Here is a 22,480-nt window from a genome sequence, read left to right as displayed (position 1 = left end):
CACACAAACAAAGCACCTCTCTGTGTTGTCAGTGTTTTCTCCTTGTCGATCCAGGTATCCATCCAACTTCTGCACAGCTGCATAGTAATTATGAGCCTCAGCAGAGAGCTGCGCTATTGGTCCGCACCCAACATTGGCTTTGGTAACTAGTCAAACAAAAAACAAGGAATTATGTTGTAAAGTTCTATTTTCAGAAATGATTAAGAAAGTATTGTAGAGGTTAGGAATGCACTAACTATTCTATTGATTTTGTTGCTGTTACTTCAGTGACTGCCTATCATTTAGGTAAAATGAATTAAATATGCATGGTAATGCACAGCGGAAATCACACTGCAAGAGGAAGAAATGCGTGAAAATCAATCTCGCTTCAGTCACATCAATGGCTACAAAGCAAGACGATAAGAATGCAACTTAAAAGAGAACTTTTAAGTTCTTGTTTCGATCTTATTTTGATATGCCGTGGTCTCAGCAGCGCCAGGGGCGTTTAGTGTAGTAATTGGATTAAGAAGAGCGGTTGGTGACTGCAATGGTTCAAAATGGTACAGTGTGTACAGTATACAGTATGTGTGCGCTGTTGCTAATCCTTGACTCTATTTGTTTTTGATGATTATTGCTGGTAACTAAATGAGCTTTTCATGAAAATCTCCATCTTTTGAGTGCAGCGATACCACAGTAAATGTGAAACAATGTCATTCATTGTATGATGACATTTATTTATTATAGCCTGTAATGCTCAACGCAGACCGAATTAACGTCCTCACATAAAGGAGAAATGTGATACCTAAGTGCATGCAGAATACTGGACGTATGTTTGGGAAAAAATCTTTTTTTTTCTCCAACTTTTTCAAAACAGATGAAGCATGAGGCGCGTTGAAAGAAAATCAATTCACATCGATGTGAAAACTGAATGTGAAGAAGAAATTGTACTTTTCGAGATGTTGTCTGCATTCAGCACCATCTGGAAATCAGCAGGTGCCAACAGTTGACCCACAGTTAGCAGTAAAGGACGGCAATCTGTATTCTGTTGGGGCTGCCTGTCTTTGACCTGAAAATACAAAAGGGTGCTTACTGCCAAGTACAGTAAACCTAACGACTATATACAATCAAATATTTGGCCATGTGATTACTGCGTAATGTAAATTTAATGTCAAAATATTTTGGGCCCCGAAAAAATATATGATGAAATTTCATAGAATAAATTCTCCATCGCGGAACGCTGGAGTACTGGTAATCACGTCCGCCTCATAGTTCAGAGGTGCAATGTTGGATTACGGCTCTGGCTTTCTTGTGCGGAGTTTGCGTGTTCCCTGTGTGTTTAGCGATATCGCAAAGCAAAAACGCTGTTGCATCATCATCATCGAGTGCTGAGCTATAGACACTATGGTTGTGTAAATGACGAAAAATAAGTGCAATCATTTGAATTGTTTTTTTTTTCTCAATTTTTGGCTGAAAGGTTGCCACAGTGGGTCACTGGCATGATTTGTTTGACACAATTTTTACATAACATATTTTTCCTTCCACAAACCAGCCTTTTTTTGTTTTTTGTTTTTTTAATCTAGGGTTGGGGCCAACAATGGCTGGGTATTGGGGCGCTGGCCTCCAATCAAACCCGAGTCGTCTGCACGAAAGGAAGCAGCAAGTACCACGACATACCTGTACTACTACTGCATTAGATTTCATAAAGGGTACAAATAACAGTGACTTCAGCTGCTGCTAAACGGCTTACACACTTCAAAATGATTTGTCTTAAGCAACACCAGTTAAACTGTCTTATTAAAGTTGGAGATTTATCAAGCGATGTATCCATTTTATTGGAACCTCCTCTATCCCATCTTCATAAATGTGACGAATAGCCTTTCCTTCCAAAATTCTACTTTGTGCAGCTTCCAAAAATGTTCAATGTGTGACACAAAGTGCTGTAAACCTGCTGCATAAGCATCGCAGCTTTATCCTCGCTCCGAGAGGGCGTTTGATAAAGGTTTCTTCTGAGCTGTAGGAGATGGAAAGCTGACGACAATCTTTCTTTCTGTGTGCCATTATCCAGCAACATGGCTTTCTGGAGGTGAACCATTGAAGCCTCGAGGAGGCCGTCTTCCTCTTCAGTCACTGCAAGCTCGGCATGGACCTGACATCGAACTGGGAACAGCATGCTGGAAAAATTAAATTGTAAATGTTAGAATAGAAACTAATGCATGCGTTCTGGACTGACAAACAATGTAGAGTTTTATTCAATTATATTAGAATCACATTATCGTTAGCTGGTCGGTAGGTACAGTAGGTAGGTAGGGGGGTTGGTAGGCGGGCTGAGAGGCAGGCAGGTAACTTCATTCAGAAGTATTAAGCATACACCACGAGGGTCTTCCATTCTATAAGTCTGGTGCTGATATCAATCAGGACCGTTGCGTATAGCACAATTGAATCTGATCTTATAAATCTTTATTTTCATCCCAACTGAAATTCACTTTATTTAAGCAAAGGCAGTCACAACCACAGAAGAGAGCTCTGTTGCAAAGTGAAGACTGGGGGTTATCATAAAGCAGCATTCAGACCCGGAACGGACAGCAAATTTCTGTCCTGATGTGGGAACTAATAGGCCCGCCACACAGGCTACACGATCATGCTGTCTATACTGTGAAAAATGGTTGGCAGAATATCGCAAACATCTTCCCTTGGTCTTGGTTGATAGTTGGGAATTGGGAAGAAGGAAAGGTGGTCGAGAGTGGCGCTCACTTCCATTTTGCACAATTTATAACACATAAAATGAGATTATAGTGTTGGGAACATAGATAGCAACAAATCAGGTTATACCACAACTAAAGGGCTAAGCCCCAAAATATGTGCACATTATAGATAATATCAATACAACTTTTTTACCATTGCATGTCTTCGAGTGCTTGGGCCACCCGCGACAGAGGTGTCTTGACGTGTCTGCGGAGATTATGCTGCAAAAGCGGAAGACAAAAGCTCCACTGGGTCGCACACACCGCTTGCACGGCTTGAGGGTCCCCTTCTCTGAGTGCAGCCTGCAGACAGTGATTTAGCTTTCCAATTGCTTTTAGACGGGCCTAGGGGGCGGAAAACAAAATCTTCTGAATCAATTAGGAGAGACAACTCTTCCATCACCGAGTGCACTATTTTGAAAAAAATTGGTTTATGATCTCAGAATTGTAGTGCGATCTGACTATCGCATATTAATATATGGAATCATGAAGACATTAACAACAAACATAAAACTCAATTTCAACAGCAAGTACGGCCATTAATTTAACTAAGATTTAAGCACAAAAGCTGACTAAAAACAAAGTGATACTTTTTCAACTGCTTTTCAAACTAGTAAAATTGCCGCTTGATTAATAATATGTTCAGAGATGTGTCTGATGATTGAGCACCTCCACACTGGATTTGGAATAATCATTCGTCTTTGTCTCTTTCTTCCGGAGGTTTATTTCACAGTTGACACACTCCATTATTATTTGTTCACCGATACTCTAAAAGGAAATAGCAATTCAAGAATTAGTGTTAGATGTACTAAGAAAAAGATTAGCTTCATTTGAAATCCAAGTAACTATTCATACATGAGATATGGGTATTATGGCATCATTTAACTTTTCTCGTCATCAATGTCCCTTCAAAAATGCACATAAGTGCCATTTTGCTAAGAATATACTGTATATTTTTACTTATATTTAAGATTAAGATTAAGATATCCTTTATTTGTCCCGCAATGGGGAAATTACAATCAGAATTCAGAGAGGAAAAATATTACAAAGTAATAAACTGTACGTATGGATATGTGTCTTTTCAACACCGGGCTGTTATAATAATAATAATAACAATAATAATAATAATAATAATACATTTTATTTATTGTATGGAGCCTTCCTACTGCTTCAAGATTTTAGGACAAGATTGGACACTTACAATCTCCCCTGTTGACTTTAACCTTTTTAAACATTTGGAAGCCACTTTGTGATTCTTCCCTTGTAAGGACAGCAGAGCGAGCTCCAGGAGGAAGGACACTCTAAAATCCAAGACAAAATCTCATATGCAATATGCAATTCAAATAACAACAAAATCATTATTTACCTCTACCTTCTTACTGCTGCACTGCATGTGTGAACTACAAGCATTCATGCTGCCAATCGGCATAATAAACATCATTTTCTAGAATTGCAGCATAGTAATTAGTTGGAAATGTAGGGGTCACTGCCATGGGTACAAATAAACAAGTACAAAAGGGTTGAGCATCGTTTGTATTTGAACGATTCCGGTTACAAGTTGGGTTCCTTGTTAAGTCAGAATAGGACCACTACTACCTCAATTGTTGCTCCAAATTTCATATTCATGATGGGATTTAACCCGGGCACTCAAGGTGATATACCTGTGAGCTGGAGGGACGGGTATCCTGAGAGAAGCTTTTGTGGAGTCCCCCAGGAGACTAAAAATCTCCTCAAGCTCATTGAAATCCTTTTTTGCAAGTTCATCCTCGTTTATTTCTGCCAACCCCCTAAAAACGAGGAGATTTCTTTGAGTAAATAAATCCAGTGGATGTTCACTTCATTTGCGTGTGAAAGAAATAAACTGCTTATGGTGAAATATGCCACAAATCTTAATACTGAAATACATCAGGATCAAAACCGGTTAATATTGTAAACTTAGATCGTATGTCATCAGTCGTAAAAATCATAACTTTGATTGACAACACAATGTAAATTAAAATGTGAAGTCACCATTTTGAGTGCCACAATTCACTCTCAGAGACGCATGCAGAGAGAAAGCAAGAAAGAAATGTATTCTAAATATTGGCACTTATTATTCTGCGTATCAAAGTTCCTTACCTTTTAAATTGCAGCATTTTGTAAATCACCGTTAAGGTAGTAGACTGGCGGCTTTTTTTCAGGAGGATTTCCCTTTTTGACAGGTTATGCCACACCTATGGCGAGAGGGCTGCGGTTACAATCGAAATTGACTTCTGGGATTTGCTATGAATTAGATTGCAATGCAAGAAGTCGCTTCATTCATACCTGCTACTGCTGAGTGTGTCTGAGTATGTACGTGCGAGTGCGTGTGCATATCTGTGCACATGTTTGTGAGTTCCCTTACAGAATCAGTATGATGTGGCTTACTAAACACTGCCACGAACGTGGACCATTGATTGCAAATATCAATTTCATGTTTTTTTTCCCCGTTACAGTGTTGCAAAATTGAGCACTGTATACACCAATGGATGTCTAGCAGAGCTAAATATGAATTCAACCACATGTTAATATTGGCGAATATATTGCTATCCAGACGTGAATTGAATTGTTGGTGCCCTTGTGTTAATGAATGAAAAATAATAATGAAAAAAAGAAAATAGTAGTAGAAGCAGTAGTAGTAATAGTAATAATAATACTAATAGGGCAGCACGCAGGTCGACTGGTTAGCACGTCTGCAGTGCAGTGGTGGAGGGTTCGATTCTGGCCTATCACAGGGCACACAGAGACAAACAACCATTTGCACTCACACTCACACCGTGGGACAATTTAGAGTGTTCCATTAACCTGCCATGTATGTTTTTGGAATGTGGGAGGCCACCGTAGTATCCGGAGGGGGATCCGGAGTGAACATGCAAACTCCACAAAGGAAGGGCTTGGACTCAATCCCTGCACCTCTGCACTGTGAGGCAGACGTGCTAACTAGTCGATGATCCTGCCGCCCAATCTCCCATCCTGTTAACATTTTTTGGACATTTTCCTTGTGAAGACATTGCATCGCATACCTGTAAACGAAACACGTTTGAATAAAGATGTGGGCAGTGTTTTCTGATGAATTCCTCTGTAACTCGGGCATAACTTGCAGCGTCATCAGTTTTCCCAGCGTCCAAAAGAGAGTCAATTAGGTGCCTGAACCAAAGTAGACAGTGGCGGACATTCTTTAAAAAAGTGTTTGCACATTGTTTTGAAGTCCAAAGCACAGTGTATCGATATGTGATAACCAAATGACATAACGTATTGCTCATCTTTCGTCAGTTTTCTCGTCACGCTGCAGTTGGATTGTTTTGCATCATAATTTAAGCTGAATATGAAGTTCAGTTATATTATATAACTGATTGTGGACTGAGATACAAATAGGTCATCTACACTGTTTATCCTGTCAAGAACTGTGAATCCAATTAAAACTCACTCACATCCCAAAACACGATATAACCACATTGCACATTGTGTCTGGTGACCAAAAAACTAAATTAGCATTTGAACCTGAGGTGTTTTCATGAACATGAGACAGCTTACATCAGCGCACTTCCTCTATTAGATGAGAAGCAAGCCAATTAATTGGGGAGCAACAAAGCTGTTGCGGCACGTAAAATGCTGCTTAATTGGCTCTGTATACCATCCCCGTGAATCCAGAATGAGCAAAAGAAAACAACAGGGTACCACTTGCATCATGAGTTCAGCCCTCCAGCTGTGGTCCTTGTCTGCCACCAATTCCAGACTTTTGACCACCTGCCTGAGGGAGGATATGAGTTGGCAACACCGCCCTGGCTGCAGGAGAGGACGCACCATCTGAAGATACAGTACTGAGGCATTGAACACAATGTAGTGCGATCTGGCAGAAACAAACCACAAGCACAACAAAGAAAAACAACCTTTATTTAAATAGTGCCTAAAATATATATAAATATATTCACAAGTAAGGAATGTATTGTCTTTGCTCAACTCCAGAATTGGAATCTGACAACCCAAGCAATGCGAAATGCAAAACAGTGGAATTTTGAACTGTTTGTTTAATGAGCCACAGTAGAGAAGTAATGTTCTGCGTAAAAAGTAAATGTATATTCATTATAAATAAACTACTTTAGCGGGACTATTTTATCCACCGGAGAGCATGTTGTGTACTTGTCTGGGCAAGATTTAACATACATATTCCCTAAGGTGCTAATTGGAGTTTGCTCATTTGACCCTTTTCTTGACACATTGTGCATTTGTTAGCCAAGAAGCACGTACAAACATCTTTTACAGAAAAACACTAGGGGATTTATACACTTATATATCAATGACTGCCGCAAAGGTGTTTGAATTAAACCAACAAAGTACAGATTAGCCAAGCGTGAATAAGAGGTCATGGTAAGTAAGTAGATATCATTTAATTATTCATTGTTTGCCATTCAAACATTAATGTAATGGAAAATCAGACTAACTACACACAGTCTGCTGTACACGTTCTGCAGAAGGTATATTTAATTGTGTATGCATATTATGTCTTACTGTTTATGTATATGTGTTCACCAGTATATGGCAACAATTGGGGTATGGAAGGATTACTGACCTTTTCTCTCGCTTTGAAATGTCAATTGCTTTCAGAAAATACTGCACATTTTCTTTAAAGTCTCCCTAAAACAAAACAACATAACCACAATGTCGTTGAGAAGTCAATACCTCAAACATATTGTACAATGATTCAAAAGTAATTTCCTTGATTGCATAGACAGCTAACATAACCACTTACATTGTACCATAAAACTGCATAACATACTGAGTGCATACCTAGTGTAAATAAGTCCACCAAGGAGCTGTGCCTTTCCTTTACTCACCATGCTCCCTGTGGGTGCGGGAACCTTCAGTTGGCTCTGACAGAGGAAGGCTCGACACAGATATTGATCAGCTGGTGGATTGCCATCAAAGAACCTCTTCAGACAGGCTGCAGTTATTTCTAAACAACCCAGCTAAAACACAATCCAAAGAGAAGAATTGTTTCTACATGCTTATCATTTTGTCATTTGAATTGTACATAGAACTGTCAAATACATGTTTCAGTTAAACTCCTTTGTTGCTGGTCTATGTTATTTATATCAATTTTTGAAGTGTCAAATTCAGGTCTAGGAAGTAAAAGCTCCTCAGATGCTAGTTTACCTGCCGGGTGAGTAGATGGCACCTATGGCTAAAACCAAACTTTGGCAGTTTTCACTTTCTGGACCTGGATTTGACACCTCTGTTCATTGACACAACCATTGTCCCCTACCGCCAGAGCAACTTCTGCGCAGGAGATGTACATATGTTGGTCAAAGCTGAGTGGTCCTCCTGAGTCAGCTTCTGTCATCTCTTCCAATTCATTGAAGGCTGATTGCAAAGCTGCAAGGTCTGTATACAAAGCAAATCTGTGCAATACAACTTCCATAATGTATTTTAACAGTACCTGAGCATGCAGGAACACAAACCTTGTTTTTTCCTGGCCTTGGCCAAATACTGAAGGACATCCAGATCCATTTTTGCTTCTATTTGCAGAGCATGCAGTGTAACAACAGAAATAAATTGATTCACATTTATTTTCTCTGTTCTCCCCAAAAAAAACTATTGGTGACTTTTTTTTTCTTTCCAAAAACCAAGTAACATATATTACGCTTTTGAAACGGAAACAACGACTTTTCATGGCTCGTTTCCGGACATGAAAGACGCCAGCACGCGTCACTTCTTTCATTTTTTCACGATAGATCAGCTCTTTATTCTTTCGTTCATTAATCAACATTTCTAAAATGGCACATTTTTATTTCATTGGACGTTATTGTCAAAAGAATTCGCTAGCAAAATAGAACGTAAATGTTACGTCTGACTAGTAAGTTAATCAAACTTTAAATATTTCAAATACCTCTGTGGTAGAGTGTATCAGGAACATGTATTTTCTTTAATTTTTTTGCGAGGAGTTTTTACCAATCATGCGTTCCTGGTACTGTATTAGTTTTCGTGGGTTGCTTAGCAACAGAGCTGTCTGCCCTACGGCAAGCAAAGAAAGTCAAAAATTGTGAACATCTCTCATGGCTGGAAGCTAGAATATCTTCTTTTTTTTTTTAAATCTTTAGGAGCACTACTGACCCTCACGCAGGATATTAGCAATACAAGTCGGAAATTTAGGGGTACCGTGTGGTGGCCAGGTTGACACAACACATCACTGAGGAATGGGCTGGGGTGGCCGTGCATGTGTACCTGCATGCAGCGTGTCCATATCATTTGTATTGTTGTAGCCCCCTCTGCAACAGAGAAGTCATTTTTTTGCTGGAGCGTATCCCAGCCGACTTAGGGCGAAAAATGGGCAACATCCCGAATTGATGACCAGCTAGTCGCAGAGATGAACAACCATTCACACCCACATCCACACTGTCATTGAGCGGGAACCAATCCCACGCTGCCCGCACACAAGTCAGGCAAGTGTACCACTACACCATCAGCGTCACCATTACCCAGATCTACTTTGCAATTCCAGCTCAATGAGTTGTTACGAACGTCTATGATATCGGCCAGTGTTTTTCCAACCAGGGGTTTTGCATATCCAAATGGGCACATTAGCACCTAGCAGGGGGTATGTGGAAATATTTAATTATTTATTTGTGTGATAAATAATCTGAGGCACAGCCGAGGCCCAATAACAACAGCCATGTGTCAGATCAAGTGTTTTAATTAAGCTCAAATGATTGATGAAAAGAAAGTAAACCGCATCCAGTGTGTCTGAATATTTGCTTCGTGCTTTGTTCCTGACATTAAAAGTTTGAATATGCCCCCTTCAAACAGAAATTCAAAGACCTTGATTATTTTATTTATTTTTGTCTTTTGGAGGGCCGGGGGGCCAGGGGGGGGGGGGTAAATGATATGTTCTATAGTGGCACGGTGTTGAGTGATTAGCACATCCGCCTCACAGTGCAGAGATCATGGGTTCAATTCCGGCCGCCTCGCCTTCCTGTGTGGAGTTTGCATGTTCTCCCCGTACCTTGGTGGGTTTTCTCCAGATACTGCGGTTTCCTCCTACATTCCAAAAACATGCATGATCTTTCTTAATTGTCCAACGGTGTGCCTGTGATTGTGAATGGTTGTTTGTCGATGAGTGCACTACGATTGTCTGGCAACCAGTTCAGAGTAACCTGCCTACCCAGCATGGTGGACCCAGACAGCCGGGATCCGTTCCAACAAGCCCGTGACCCTCGTGAAGATCAAACGGTTAAGATAGTGGATGGATGGAGGTTATGTTTGCCATAGAACAAAAAGGTTTTTTTTTCTTTAATTCTTATTTACTTATTTATTTTTAAGGCATGGAGAAGTTGAGGAAATCTGTCACAGAGGAGCTTATTGTTTAACATATCAATATTCATTTCATCAATATTCTGTTCATTATTAGTTTCATTTGGGTCAGAAAATGACAATGCCTTATTATTAAATATTCAAACTAAAGAACACACTCTGAAATTAGTCCATACTGTCAATATATTGGTGGATTTTAATGGTCTCAGGAATATCAATTACGGGCAGGGATGTTTCTGGCTTGGAAAAACAATAATTAGCTCAGTCCGCCCCACGCAAATGGTGCTAAATCATGATGATTAGGTTTTTAAAATGACAAATGTTTGTTCCCATCACTCATTATGCCACAGGCAAACACCTGTTCTGCAGTATAATTGAAGTAAATCTACAAGCTAAAAGTGCTTCAGTGAAGCGACACAGCGGAACCTCTCTGACAAGTGAGAGATGTTTTCCAAATCTGTTAGAAGAATCTATGAGCAAAAATGTATCATGTTTAAAGTTTCATTTATTTGGGCACATCGAAGCGTTTGGGTGCATATCCAGCACCCCCAAATGCCTACACACAAAGGCGCCGGCCATTTGGCCGGCGGGCTGTTGAAGCCCACAATTAGCACGTCAATACAGGTGGGCGACCACAGGGGAGAAGGCGAAACTCTGTCACAAAAGGGGAATGAATAATCCGGGAACAGCGGTTGAGCAACAAAAGACGAGTTGAGAACACCCGTCGCGCCCAGACGACATTGACCATCCGCAAAGTCTACAGCATGCTAATTCGATGTAGACCAGCCAGAAAAGGCGCCAATGTACTGGTGGTTCGAGGTTGAAAAACAGGTAACCAATCACTACTGAGGTGCCCGACCGGGGGTGCGGCATGCAAATATTGGGGGCAGTGTTTTTCTTGTATTTTGCATATGTTACAATAAAATGTGGAACTCGCGGAGACGGGACTTCGAGTGTGATCGCGGAGCAACAACCGTCGTTCGCTCTCAGAGGTCCGCTCCCGCCGATATTGAAGACAATTTTCCTGTGTGCCGAGTCGTTTCTTTAACTTTGTCCGAGAAAATCTCTGACAAAATCCAAAATGGTTCACTGAAAGGGATCAAGCACCTGCAGAAAACAACATTTATTCAACATTCAATGCTTAAAATAAAAGCAAAATCTTATGCTATTCACTCCCGCGAGTCTATCGTACCTATAGTCTACGTGACCTGTGCTGATGAAGACCAGGGAACACATGTACTGCGACCTGTGGCAGTGGTGTGCAAAGCATCAAAAGCAACAATATGGCAAAACAAACACAAGAGCACCAAGATAGAAAACAAATACAAATAATTTCACCATTTTGCTGGTTACTAATTGTCATTAATAATTGCTTCCCGGATATCAACTGAAGCAAACCTCAGGGAAGCTGTTGCTACAGTGTTTCACGACAGGGGTTCTCCTTGTTATTATGCATTTAAATTAGCTGAACAAAACTGGAATTTATACCACTCTGAAGCAATTATAGTACCAAATTAGGCTGAAATGTAGCTATTTATCCTTTATTTAGAAAGCAGAAAAAAAACTAATTACAAGGAGCATGCTTTTATGAGATTTGCATGCTCCTTGTAATTTGTTACAAGGAGCATGAGTATAAGATTTGCATGCACACACCAATTTAGGGTGTACCCCGCTTCCTATTTGATGACAACTCCAGCACGCCCGCGACCCTCGTGAGAATAAGCGGTTTGGCTCATAGTTGGGTAAGGCAGATCCTGCATTGTCAGCGAAATGTCAAGATTAAGATCCAGGCCATTAACACCTACGCCCTCCCAGTAATCAAATACCCCGCTGGCATAATAGCCTGTCCACTGGAAGAGATACAAGCCACTGATACCAAGACAAGAAAGCTCCTTACAATACTGGACTAGTGAGTATGAGCGCTGTTCAAGAGGAACTACGGGTCTCCAAGAATGCATGATGGACTCCAGCGAATGCTTCAGGCAACAAAAGCCCAGAGAGGAGAAGGAACCAGATGGACTGTCATGGAAAGAAAACCTCCTGCATTGCATTTACCACGGACAAATTGTAAAAGCGGCTGACATCGAGAAAACATACCAGAACACTTTTCACTTTGTATCAGTCAATCTTAGATGAGCTGGGACCAAGAGAAGCTAGTGGTGGTGTTGTGAAATGACTTGCTTTGCATCGTAGAGTTTTAAGTTCTACTTAAGGATGTAGCGCCCAACTTTATTTCCTGACGTTGGTGTTCTAAAATATTCCTGAGCCAATGTGGTGATATCTTCTACACATTGATGTCGGTTTTTGATACATTGGCACCTGGTGAATCGAAGATCATGGGTTTTCAATGTTGGTTTTCGGCCTTGCCGCTGATATGCAGTGATTCCTCCAGATTCTCAGAACCTTTTCATCATATTCAGGACCGTTGATAAAATCCAAAATCACTTGCAATTTTATGTTCAGAAACATTGTCGTTAAACTGTTTGGCTATTTTATTATGCAGTTGTTCACATGGAGTTCAACTTCGCCCCATCTTTGCTTGTGCATGATTGAGCAATTCAGGGAAGCTCATTTTACAACCCATCATGGCCCCCAATTGTTCCCAGTTCGCCTGTTCACCTGTGGGATATTCCAAACAGATGTTTGATGAGCATTCCTCAACTTTCTCAGTCCTTCTTGCCACTTGTGCTGGCTTTTTTTGGAACGTGTTACTTCCATAAAATTCAAAGTTATGGGTTATTAGCCCAAAACAAAGTTTATCACTTTGAACATGATCGATGTGCACAAATACATTGTCTGGCAGCAGAAGATGAAAGGCAAGGATTCAACCAGCAGGTGTCTGTTAAATGGCTTATTGATAGCTGCCTGCCGGGAAACCATAGTGTGGCTAATCATAACTGATTTGTGGCCCTTCTGTTGGTGAGAGAATGATTTTGGCATGGTGGTATTGGAATCTCTCAACACTGTCAATCTATACAAATGACAGTCCAAGCAATCTTAATGGAAAGTTGAACATTGGCATGCAGGAGCCTTCTATCTCTCGAAAACAGACCACACAGTAATGCTGTTTTGCTGTGCAATTTACCATTTTCATTGTGTTTTCTCGATACAAGTATTTGATCGTGTAACTGATTTCCAGTAAATAATATGATTAAATACAAATTACTTACCATGGCAACAACAAATGGTCAACACAGTAAGACCTTCATCTTTTAGATTAAACTGGACCTAAAGCACGTTATCTTTGTGAAAGTTATCTTTGTTGCATTTTTTTAAAAACTGGATGTGAGAAGACTGTTCGCCACAGACACCATGTGTGGTATTGCACCGCAAGATACTACTGTTATGTTGCGTGGTGGTGGAGGACTACAAAAAGCAGGCAGGAGGGAGGAGCATGGTGAACTTGATGAGTTGTATTGATAAAAACACAGAAAACTAAATCCTAAACAAAGTCCTAAGAACAAAAAGAATCCAAAGTATCAAACAAAAACCATGGCTGAAGCTAAAAAACTAACAGTGACTGAAACATGACTGAAAATGGCAGACAAACATGACAGTAGCAAACAAACAATGACCCAATAATGAGTGGTCTGGCGAAAGTTCTTTTATACAACTAATGACGTAATGACCAACAGGTGTGCTGCTGCATGGGGAGCCCTACAGTGCCACCTGTTGGTCACAAACAGAACTGTGACAACTACAGCACTTCTATTTGTGTGGTGATTATAGACATTCTGATAGACTTATGGTTTTCAGATATTCAGATATAAATTCACCGAGCTGATTTTCAGGGAGAGGCATGATATACACTTGACTGGTCACTAGTCAATTACAGGTCATATGTAGACCCCTGACTATTTAATTTCCTTTTCAGACAATTTATGGACAATTTAGACTCAATATTCAATTAGCCGAACAAGCATTTTTGTGGAATGTGGTAGTGCAGCAAGAAGACCCAAACGAATCCTTTCAAGAATATTCAAACTCTGCGCAAGAGTTGCTTGGACAGAGACTCCAAGTCTCCTGACTGTAAGGATAACGTACGTGCTAACCACTGTGCTGCCCCTTTGAAAACTACAATTCTAATTTTGATCATTTCCATCTGTGACATCATGAGAGGTTAGTTTAGGGCAAGAATGATTTTCCTCTTTTTTTAAATATGTATGAATATTTCAAAAGAGGTTGAAAAAAATTCAAAGTAAAGTCTGTTCTCAAAATTCAAAAACAAATGTTCTCCCTGTTGCGTGAGCTTCTCGTCCTGGCTCTTTGCAGTCTATTTCCTTCCTCTTCTCACTCTCTCTATGCTCCTTTATTTCCAATCTTTTAGATGCAGTCTTGCCTTTTTTAATGAAGTGGCTTAAGACATTTTGGGAAATGTAGTGGCTGGATTGTCAGCCATTTTGGTGTGTGGCACAAGCTTCTGAAAGAGGAAGTAACGTCCTTCCACTGCACGTCCTAGTGTGATACCACACATGATTTGAGTCCAATTTCTGCATTAAATTGAATATCTCATTCTGTTTGAAGGGTTAATCTAAAGGGATTTGGAATCCTGTCACTTAGTGCTAATTCGGCTTGCAGGGAGCCAACAAATCCAATATCCATGCCCATTGGCAAACAAACCAGGGGCATCCATCAGCTCCAATGACAGCATCACCAAAGCTCAATAGACATTTTCCATATATATGCTGCCCTTTTTAAACATTTTTAATCGTTATCTGTTGTTGCTGATGCTTAACCACATACTGTTGTAACACATGAATTTACCCTCTGTGGATCAACTAAGGAGGATATTAAACTGTCCATATAGGAGTGATGTGTTGGTTGCGAACGACCTGATTCTTAGAATCAGTGAACGACGGGAGCCTTGTTGGTTTTTCGCATCTTTTTTTTCCTCTCTGAGGTCAAGTTATGTTCCGGAATCTGTGTGTGCACACGAAGCAGAAGGGAGGGGAGGGGAGTTGCAGACACTGGCGTGCGGATGGAATTTTTCCCATCTCAATGCCCCTCTATGACAGATGGATGCCCGTTAATTCACTATTGGCGACAGCCATGCCTCTATAATTTTTGTTTTGCAATGGAGTGAGCTATGCACTATAAATAATGTGTGCAAATATTTTACCACTAATTACAAACATCTAGCAGAAAACATCATTCTGCAGGAGGAACTGAACACACACATCGTACAAACTATACAGCGCCGTGAAAAAGCATTTGCTTCCTTCCTGCTTTCGGTGTTCTTTGCATATATATCACACGCAAAGATTTCAGTTCATCAAAGCAATTTTAATATCACACAGAGACAACTCAAGAAAAAACAAAATGCAGTTTCAAAATGCCGATTTAATTTATTTAAACACACAAACAAACAAAAAATTCCCAACCACACATGTCCCTATGTGAAAAAGTACCAGTAATTCCTCCCTGAATCTAAAAATAGGTTGTGCCAGCAACACCATGCTTCACTGTTGGCATCATGTTCTTTTTATTAAATGGTTTTGCATCACTCTAAATTGTCCCTAGGTGTGAGTGTGAGCACGGCTGGTTGTTCGTCTCCGTGTGCCCTGAGATTGGCTGGCACCAGTTCACGATGTACCCTGCCTACTGCCCGAAGACGGCTGGGATAGGCGGCAGCACACCCAAGCCCCTCGTGAGGATAAGTGGATTAGAAAATGAATCGATGGATGGATTTCATTGTGGTTTTGTACAGTTTAATTTATTTTGTTTTCTGATTTTGGTCTTGTGATGTTCGCAATGCACGCCGGAGGTATCATGACAAAATGTCTGTCACCTGTGATAGATGAAAATGGGTTAATTAATCTGGTTAATTCTCAATCCACCAATGTAATGATAATTAGAAAACTGATATAGGCTAATGGGGGCACAGAAAATTGGTGCAAAGAAAATGTTTGACTTAAATTGCACTTTGCAGATAGGATTCACAATTGACTGCATTTTTTTTTTGTTCCATGAAACAAGACGACGAATTTAAATGGCAGCACTGTGGTGATGCTGATATAATGTCCATGTAGGTTGTCATAAAGTTGTACCCTTTTCAAGGGCCCTCCAATCCACGCAAGTGTTTTTTCGACATGAAGCCATGTTTGGAACATGTACACTCTCACGCAATAAATTGTGGCTAAGTGATTTCTGAGGCTTTCCACAGACATCCATCATCTCGATGAGGAAGGAAGACAAGGTCACCCTTCAAATCAATTAAACATTTTCTAAAGAGGTGAATTGTTTTACCATCAGCATTGTAGCAAATGAAATCTTGCATAAAGCATGACCATTTCGATATGGTAGCAAGCACCTCTTGCTCTGTGGTCACATGGTAAATAACTGGAGAGGACGAAAGGCATTCTTCGACGCTTGTGTGACAATGTGACCTTTGCCACTCATCTCAAAGATCCTTGGTGGGAAAAAAGTAATCATCTCATCATATTCAACAGATTGCAAATCATCACGCATGAATAACATTTCACACAGTTGATTCGTTTAGAGCACAAAACATCACTGGGGGAAAAAAAGGTCTGAATGGGTTTGACTTCGGTGTGCACCTTTAACACAAACGTAAATGATGGCATAGAGTGCACATAGAGCATAAATAAAATATGCACATACTGCTATGACCTGAGGTAAAAGCTGCAGATGAATGAGGGCTCAGGTGCATGTGGTGACGTTCCTCAGCAGAATCATAATGGCAGCAAACGGAGGGGTGCATTCATCATGAATGATCGAGGAAGAAATTAAGAGCTGGAGGGACTTCAAGTGGTCACTGGTCCCAGACTGTCATGCATAAACAAGGAGAAGGGACACTGTTGGACCTTCAAGGTAAAGCCTCTCCTAGTTGACTTTGCGGTGAAAGGCTGTTCTCAATTAGAGGACACAAATGGATTGAAAGTGTAGATAAAGTGTGAATGAAACAGAAAAAAATAACATGATACTACCGGAAGAACAGAACAGTGTGTGTGTGTGCGTGGGTGGATTGTGTGGTGATTAAGACCATAGGACTGTAACTTGGTTACGAAACAAGGCTTCTCCGTCCAGGCTCCCCTGTAGAATGTTATTCTGAAATGCACACTACAAAGTGAGTTGCACGAAACTCACTTTCAACCCATTTTTGACCATCAAAAGAAAATCAATAGAATAAGAGTATACAATGATGAGTGTTTTCTTCATCCCTTTTACATGCAAAATGAACATAAGGTCTTGCTAAAATGTGTCATTAGAACATCCATTCATCGAACCGCTTGATCCTCACAAGGGTCGCGGGGTGTGCTGCAGCCTATCCCAGCTGTCTTCGGGCAGAAAGCGGGCGACATCCTGAACCATTTACCAGCCAATCGCAAGGCACACACAGACCACTTTGACTCTGACGACAGCGAAGTCTCACACTGCAAATTTGTCATGTTCCACTCAAATTTGCAGTGGGAATAAAATGCAAGAAAGTATAAAATGGCTTCTTTGGGCGAAATGTATACCAATGTAAGAGCAGACTGGTGTAGATGGTTTATATATGCAATTTTGTTCTCAATCTTAACAGTAATGGTAAAAAAAAATATATGCATCCACACAGCCGCAAACACCAGCAGCAGGCAGAAAGAAAACAGAATGAAATGAAAAGGTAAGATGACATTTTCCCCAAAATTGATAACCCTGAGTCAAGTGGAGTCGAACACTATCCTGTATACAGACATACGTAAGATATATGCCATTTGTGCAATGTTCAGTTGTACTATATAGAGGGAAAATTTAATACATTTGTGCAATTTTCAATTGTTGAAACCGTGTATGGAAAATAAATCCCTTTTGTTTGGCTAATCATTGAAGACAAGACTTGAATACCATGCAAGGGTCATACAACTCATAATGAAAAATAACCAATCTCATAGACAAACATGAACATAAACCATACTGCTTTTAAGCGGTCATATAATTGTGTTACCCGTGGGTTGTTTGTCAAAAACGTGCAAATCCTAAACTGTCTGATGCCGATAGTGTCACATCTGCACGTGTATGAATGATACCAAAAATAAAAATCCATCCATCCATCATCTACCGCTTATCCGGGGCCGGGTCGCGGGGGCAACAGCTTTAGCAGGGAAGCTCAGACTTCCCTCTCCCTAGCTACTTCTTCCAGATCTCCCCGGGGGATCCTGAGTCGTTCCCAGGCAAGCTGGGTGACATAGTCTCTCCAGCGTGTCCTGGGTCTTCCTCGGGGTCTCCTCCCGGTGGGACATGACCGGAACACCTCACCGGGGAGGCGCTCAGGAGGCATCCGAATCAGATGCCCAAGCCACCTCATCTGGCTCCTCTCGATGTGGACGAGAAGCGGCCCGACTCTGAGCCCCTCCCGGATGACTGAGATTCTCACCTTATCTCTAAGGGAGAGCCCGGGCACCCTGCGGAGAAAACTCATTTCAGCCGCTTGTATCCGGGATCTCGTTCTTTCGGTCACGACCCATAGCTCGTGACCATAGATGAGGGTTGGGACGTAGATCGACCGGTAAATTGAGAGCTTCGCCCTTTGGCTCAGCTCCTTCTTCACCACGACAGACCGATACAACGTCCGCATCACAGCAGACGCTGCACCGATCCGCCTGTCGATCTCCCGCTCCCTCCTACCCCCACTCGTGAACAAGACCCCAAGATACTTGAACTCCTCCACTTGGGGCAAGATCTCCTCCCCGACCCGGAGGGGGCACTCCACCCTTTTCCGACTGAGGACCATGGTTTCAGATTTGGAGGTGCTGATTTTCATCCCAACCGCTTCACACTCTGCTGTGAAACGCTCCAGTGAGAGTTGGAGAGCCCCGTTTGAAGGAGCCAACAGCACCACATCATCTGCAAAAAGCAGGGATGCAATACTGAGGCCCCCAAAACGGACCCCATCAACGCTTCGGCTGCGCCTAGAAATTCTGTCCATAAAGGTTATGAACAGAATCGGCGACAAAGGGCAGCCTTGGCCGAGTCCTACCCCCACTGGAAACGATTCCGACTTACTGCCGGCAATGCGAACCAAACTCTGACATCGGTGGTACAGTGATCGAACAGCCCGTATCAGGGGGTTCGGTACCCCATGCCCACGAAGCACCCCCCACAGAACTCCCCGAGGGACACGGTCAAACGCCTTCTCCAAGTCCACAAAACACATGTAGACTGGTTGGGCGAATTCCCACATACCCTCAAGGACCCTGTCAAGGGTGTAGAGCTGGTCCACTGTTCCACGGCCGTGACGAAAACCACACTGCTCCTCCTCAATCTGAGGCTCGACTTCCCGATGGACCCTCCTCTCCAGCACCCTTGAATAGACCTTACCAGGGAGACTGAGGAGTGTGATCCCTCTGTAGTTGGAACACACCCTCCGGTCCCCCTTTTTAAAAAGAGGGACTACCACCCCGGTCTGCCAATCCGGAGGCACTCTCCCTGTTGACCACGCGATGTTGCAGAGGCGTGTCAACCAGGACAGCCCCACAACATCCAGAGCCTTGAGGAACTCCGGGCGGATCTCATCCACCCCTGCGGCCTTGCCACCGAGGAGCTTTTTAACCACATGGGTGACTTCAACCACAGAGATAGGAGAGCCCACCTCAGAGTCCCCAGGCTCTGCTTCCTCCAAGGAAGGCGTGTTGGTGGAGTTGAGGAGGTCTTCGAAGTACTCTGCCCACCGGTTCACAACGTCCCGAGTCGAAGTCAGCACCGCCCCATCCCCACTGTACACAGTGTTAGTGGTGCACTGCTTCCCCCTCCTGAGACGTCGGATGGTGGACCAGGATTTCCTCAAAGCCGTCCGGAAGTCGGCTTCCATGGCCTCACCGAACTCTTCCCACGCTCTGGTTTTTGCCTCGGCGACCACCGAAGCCGCGGTCCACTTGGCCAGTCGATACCCGTCAGCTGCCCCTGGGGTCCCACAGGCCATAAAGGCTCGATAGGATTCCTTCTTCAGCTTGACGGCATCCCTTACTGCTGGTGTCCACCAGCGAGTACGGGGGTTGCCGACACGACAGGCACCAATCACCTTACGGCCACAACTCAGATTGGCCGCCTCAACAATAGAGGCACGGAACACGGTCCACTCGGGCTCAATGTCCCCCGCCTCCCCCGGAACATGGGAAAAACTATGTCGGAGGTGGGAGTTGAAACTCCTTCTGACAGGAGATTCCACCAGACGCTCTCAACAAACCCTCACTATACGTTTGGGTCTGCCAGGACGGACCGGCATCTTCCCCCACCATCGGAGCCTACTCACCACCAGGTGGTGATCAGTTGACAGCTCCGCCCCTCTCTTCACCCGAGTGTCCAGAACATGCGGCCGCAAATCCGATGATACAACTACAAAGTCGATCATCGAACTGCGGCCTAGGGTGTCCTGGTGCCAAGTGCACATATGGACACCCTTATGTTTGAACAAGGTGTTCGTTATGGACAATCCGTGACGAGCACAGAAGTCCAATAACAAAACACCACTCGGGTTCTGATCGAGGGGGGCCGTTCCTCCCAATCACGACCCTCCAGGTCTCACTGTCATTGCCCACGTGAGCATTGAAGTCCCCCAGCAGAACAAGGGAGTCCCCAGCAGGAGTTGCTTACTTCTTGCTTGCTTATTCCAGTCCTTCGTAGCCGAAGACGACGTTGCGCTCCCCCATCCTTCGATCCCCGCGCTGTTGACGCCGCTGATGCGCACGTTGGTGCGCCCTCAGACCCGCCAGAATAGCGCAGCCGCGCCCGCAAAGGTCGCAGCGATAGTGGCCGTCCATAACCGGTCCGGCATGTCGCTTCTCCCTGCGCTGCAGGGCCGCCAGGTTGTATGAGGCGTCGTGATGCGCTGCGCCCTCCAGGGTGCGTCGTCGCCACTCCACCCGATCCGATGCCGCTTCCTCCATGTTGGTCGGATCGATGGCGAACTTCTTGAGAGTGACCTTTATGCTGTCTTTAAAACGCTTCAGCTGCCCGCCGCTGCTCCTCTCCCCCGTACTTAATTCACCGTACAGCACCTTCTTCGGGAGTCTGTCCGGTGACATGCGAAAAATGTGGCCGAGCCATCTCAATTGACGCTGGAGGAGGAGAGTCGTTAGCGGTGGGACTTGCAGTCTGCTTCTGATGTCCGTGTGCGGAATTCTGTCCCACCAGTGAATGCCCAGGATCTTCATTAGGCAGTTCATGTAGAAGCGCTCCAGTTGCTTAAGATGTTTAGCATAGGGCACCCATGCTTCTATAGAGTAGGATAGACACACACACAGCGTTAAAGACCTTAGTTTTTGTGGTAAGAGTTAAGTTCTTGTTGAGGAAGCATCGCTTAGACAGCCGTCCAAATGCTGCAGCTGACGACCCGATCCGCCTTTGGATCTCGGGTGTGAGATCGAGCTTCATGTTGACAGATGAGCCAAGGTAGACGAAGTCGCCAGTGTTCTTCAGACCATTTTCCCCGGAGTGGAAGATAAAGGGGTCAGCGTCGGTGGTCTGCTGCAAAATCTCTGTCTTTGTTGCATTTAGGACGAGGCCAGCGCGGGTATACGTGTCCGTGAGGACGTCAAGGGACAGCTGCAGTCCTGGTGGCGTGTGACTCAGCATTGCAGCGTCATCGGCATACTGCAAGTCCAGCACAGACGTGTTACTGATCTTCGTTCTGGCTTTCAATCTTCTTAAGTTAAAAAGGCTGCCATCGAGACGGTAATTGATCGAGATACCGTCTCGTATTGGGTCGGTATTGTTGTAAACATGTTTCATCATGACAGCAAGGTAGATGTTGAACAGGATGGGTGCAAGGACACATCCCTGTTTGACCCCCACAGCCACTGGGAAAGGGTCGGACTTTTCACTTCCACACACCACCCGGCCTTGCATACCATGGTGAAGGGCCTTTAACACCGCAACAAATTTTGGGGGGCAACCAATGCGTCCCAGCACACCCCATAGGAGCTCCCTGCAGATTGTATCGAAAGCCTTAGCTAGATCTATGAAGGCGATGTAGAGGTTCCGATGTTGTTCTCTACATTTTTCTTGTAGCTGGCGCAAGACGAAGATCATGTCTGCAGTGCAGCGGTCTCTGCGAAAGCCGCACTGTGATTCGGGGAGCACGTCATCGACTATGGTGGAAAGAAGTCTGAAGAGCATAATGCGGGCAAGGACATTCCCTGCCGTTGCCAGTAGAGAGATGCCCCTGCTATTTCCGCATGCTGCTTTGTCGCCTTTCCGCTTGTATATATAGATGATGTTAGAATCTTTCCAAGCTTGTGGCACGTCTTCCCCCTCCCCACATTCCCGCAGGAAACCGTGGATATCGTCCAGGAGGGCTTGCCCGCCAAACTTCAATAGCTCGGCAGGAATCCCGTCTGGATGCTTTGTTGTTCTTCAGGCCATGGAGAGCAGATTTTGTTTCTTCCAGCGTTGCTGGTGTGCTTAGTTCTTCTCTCTGCGGGAGGGGAGAGATATCG

At 43.3% G+C, this 22,480-nt stretch overlaps 1 protein-coding gene across 1 annotated transcript in view; it reads right to left on the bottom strand.

Moving 5' to 3' along the window:
- The window catches only part of LOC127610802 (cilia- and flagella-associated protein 46), a 45,586-nt gene extending 36,858 nt beyond the window's left edge, over positions 1 to 8,728 (bottom strand). Inside the window, exons 1-15 of the mRNA XM_052081244.1 lie at positions 8,626 to 8,728; positions 8,198 to 8,254; positions 8,002 to 8,120; positions 7,574 to 7,705; positions 7,309 to 7,373; positions 6,424 to 6,588; positions 5,762 to 5,885; positions 4,839 to 4,933; positions 4,382 to 4,507; positions 3,922 to 4,021; positions 3,390 to 3,488; positions 2,875 to 3,065; positions 1,925 to 2,150; positions 928 to 1,045; positions 17 to 146 (exon numbers count right to left, since the gene is read on the bottom strand). Of these exons, the coding sequence (XP_051937204.1) occupies positions 17 to 146; positions 928 to 1,045; positions 1,925 to 2,150; positions 2,875 to 3,065; positions 3,390 to 3,488; positions 3,922 to 4,021; positions 4,382 to 4,507; positions 4,839 to 4,933; positions 5,762 to 5,885; positions 6,424 to 6,588; positions 7,309 to 7,373; positions 7,574 to 7,705; positions 8,002 to 8,120; positions 8,198 to 8,246 (1,739 nt within the window). The 5' untranslated portion in view covers positions 8,247 to 8,254; positions 8,626 to 8,728. The remainder of the gene's footprint in view (positions 1 to 16; positions 147 to 927; positions 1,046 to 1,924; positions 2,151 to 2,874; positions 3,066 to 3,389; positions 3,489 to 3,921; positions 4,022 to 4,381; positions 4,508 to 4,838; positions 4,934 to 5,761; positions 5,886 to 6,423; positions 6,589 to 7,308; positions 7,374 to 7,573; positions 7,706 to 8,001; positions 8,121 to 8,197; positions 8,255 to 8,625) is intronic.
- Between the last annotated feature and the right edge of the window lie 13,752 nt (positions 8,729 to 22,480).

The sequence above is a fragment of the Hippocampus zosterae genome, chromosome 11 (assembly GCF_025434085.1).
Source record: "Hippocampus zosterae strain Florida chromosome 11, ASM2543408v3, whole genome shotgun sequence".
In the NCBI taxonomy this organism is placed as follows: domain Eukaryota; kingdom Metazoa; phylum Chordata; class Actinopteri; order Syngnathiformes; family Syngnathidae; genus Hippocampus; species Hippocampus zosterae.
Note: the sequence above shows the minus strand (reverse complement) of the source record. Positions and strands in the feature narration are given on the sequence as shown.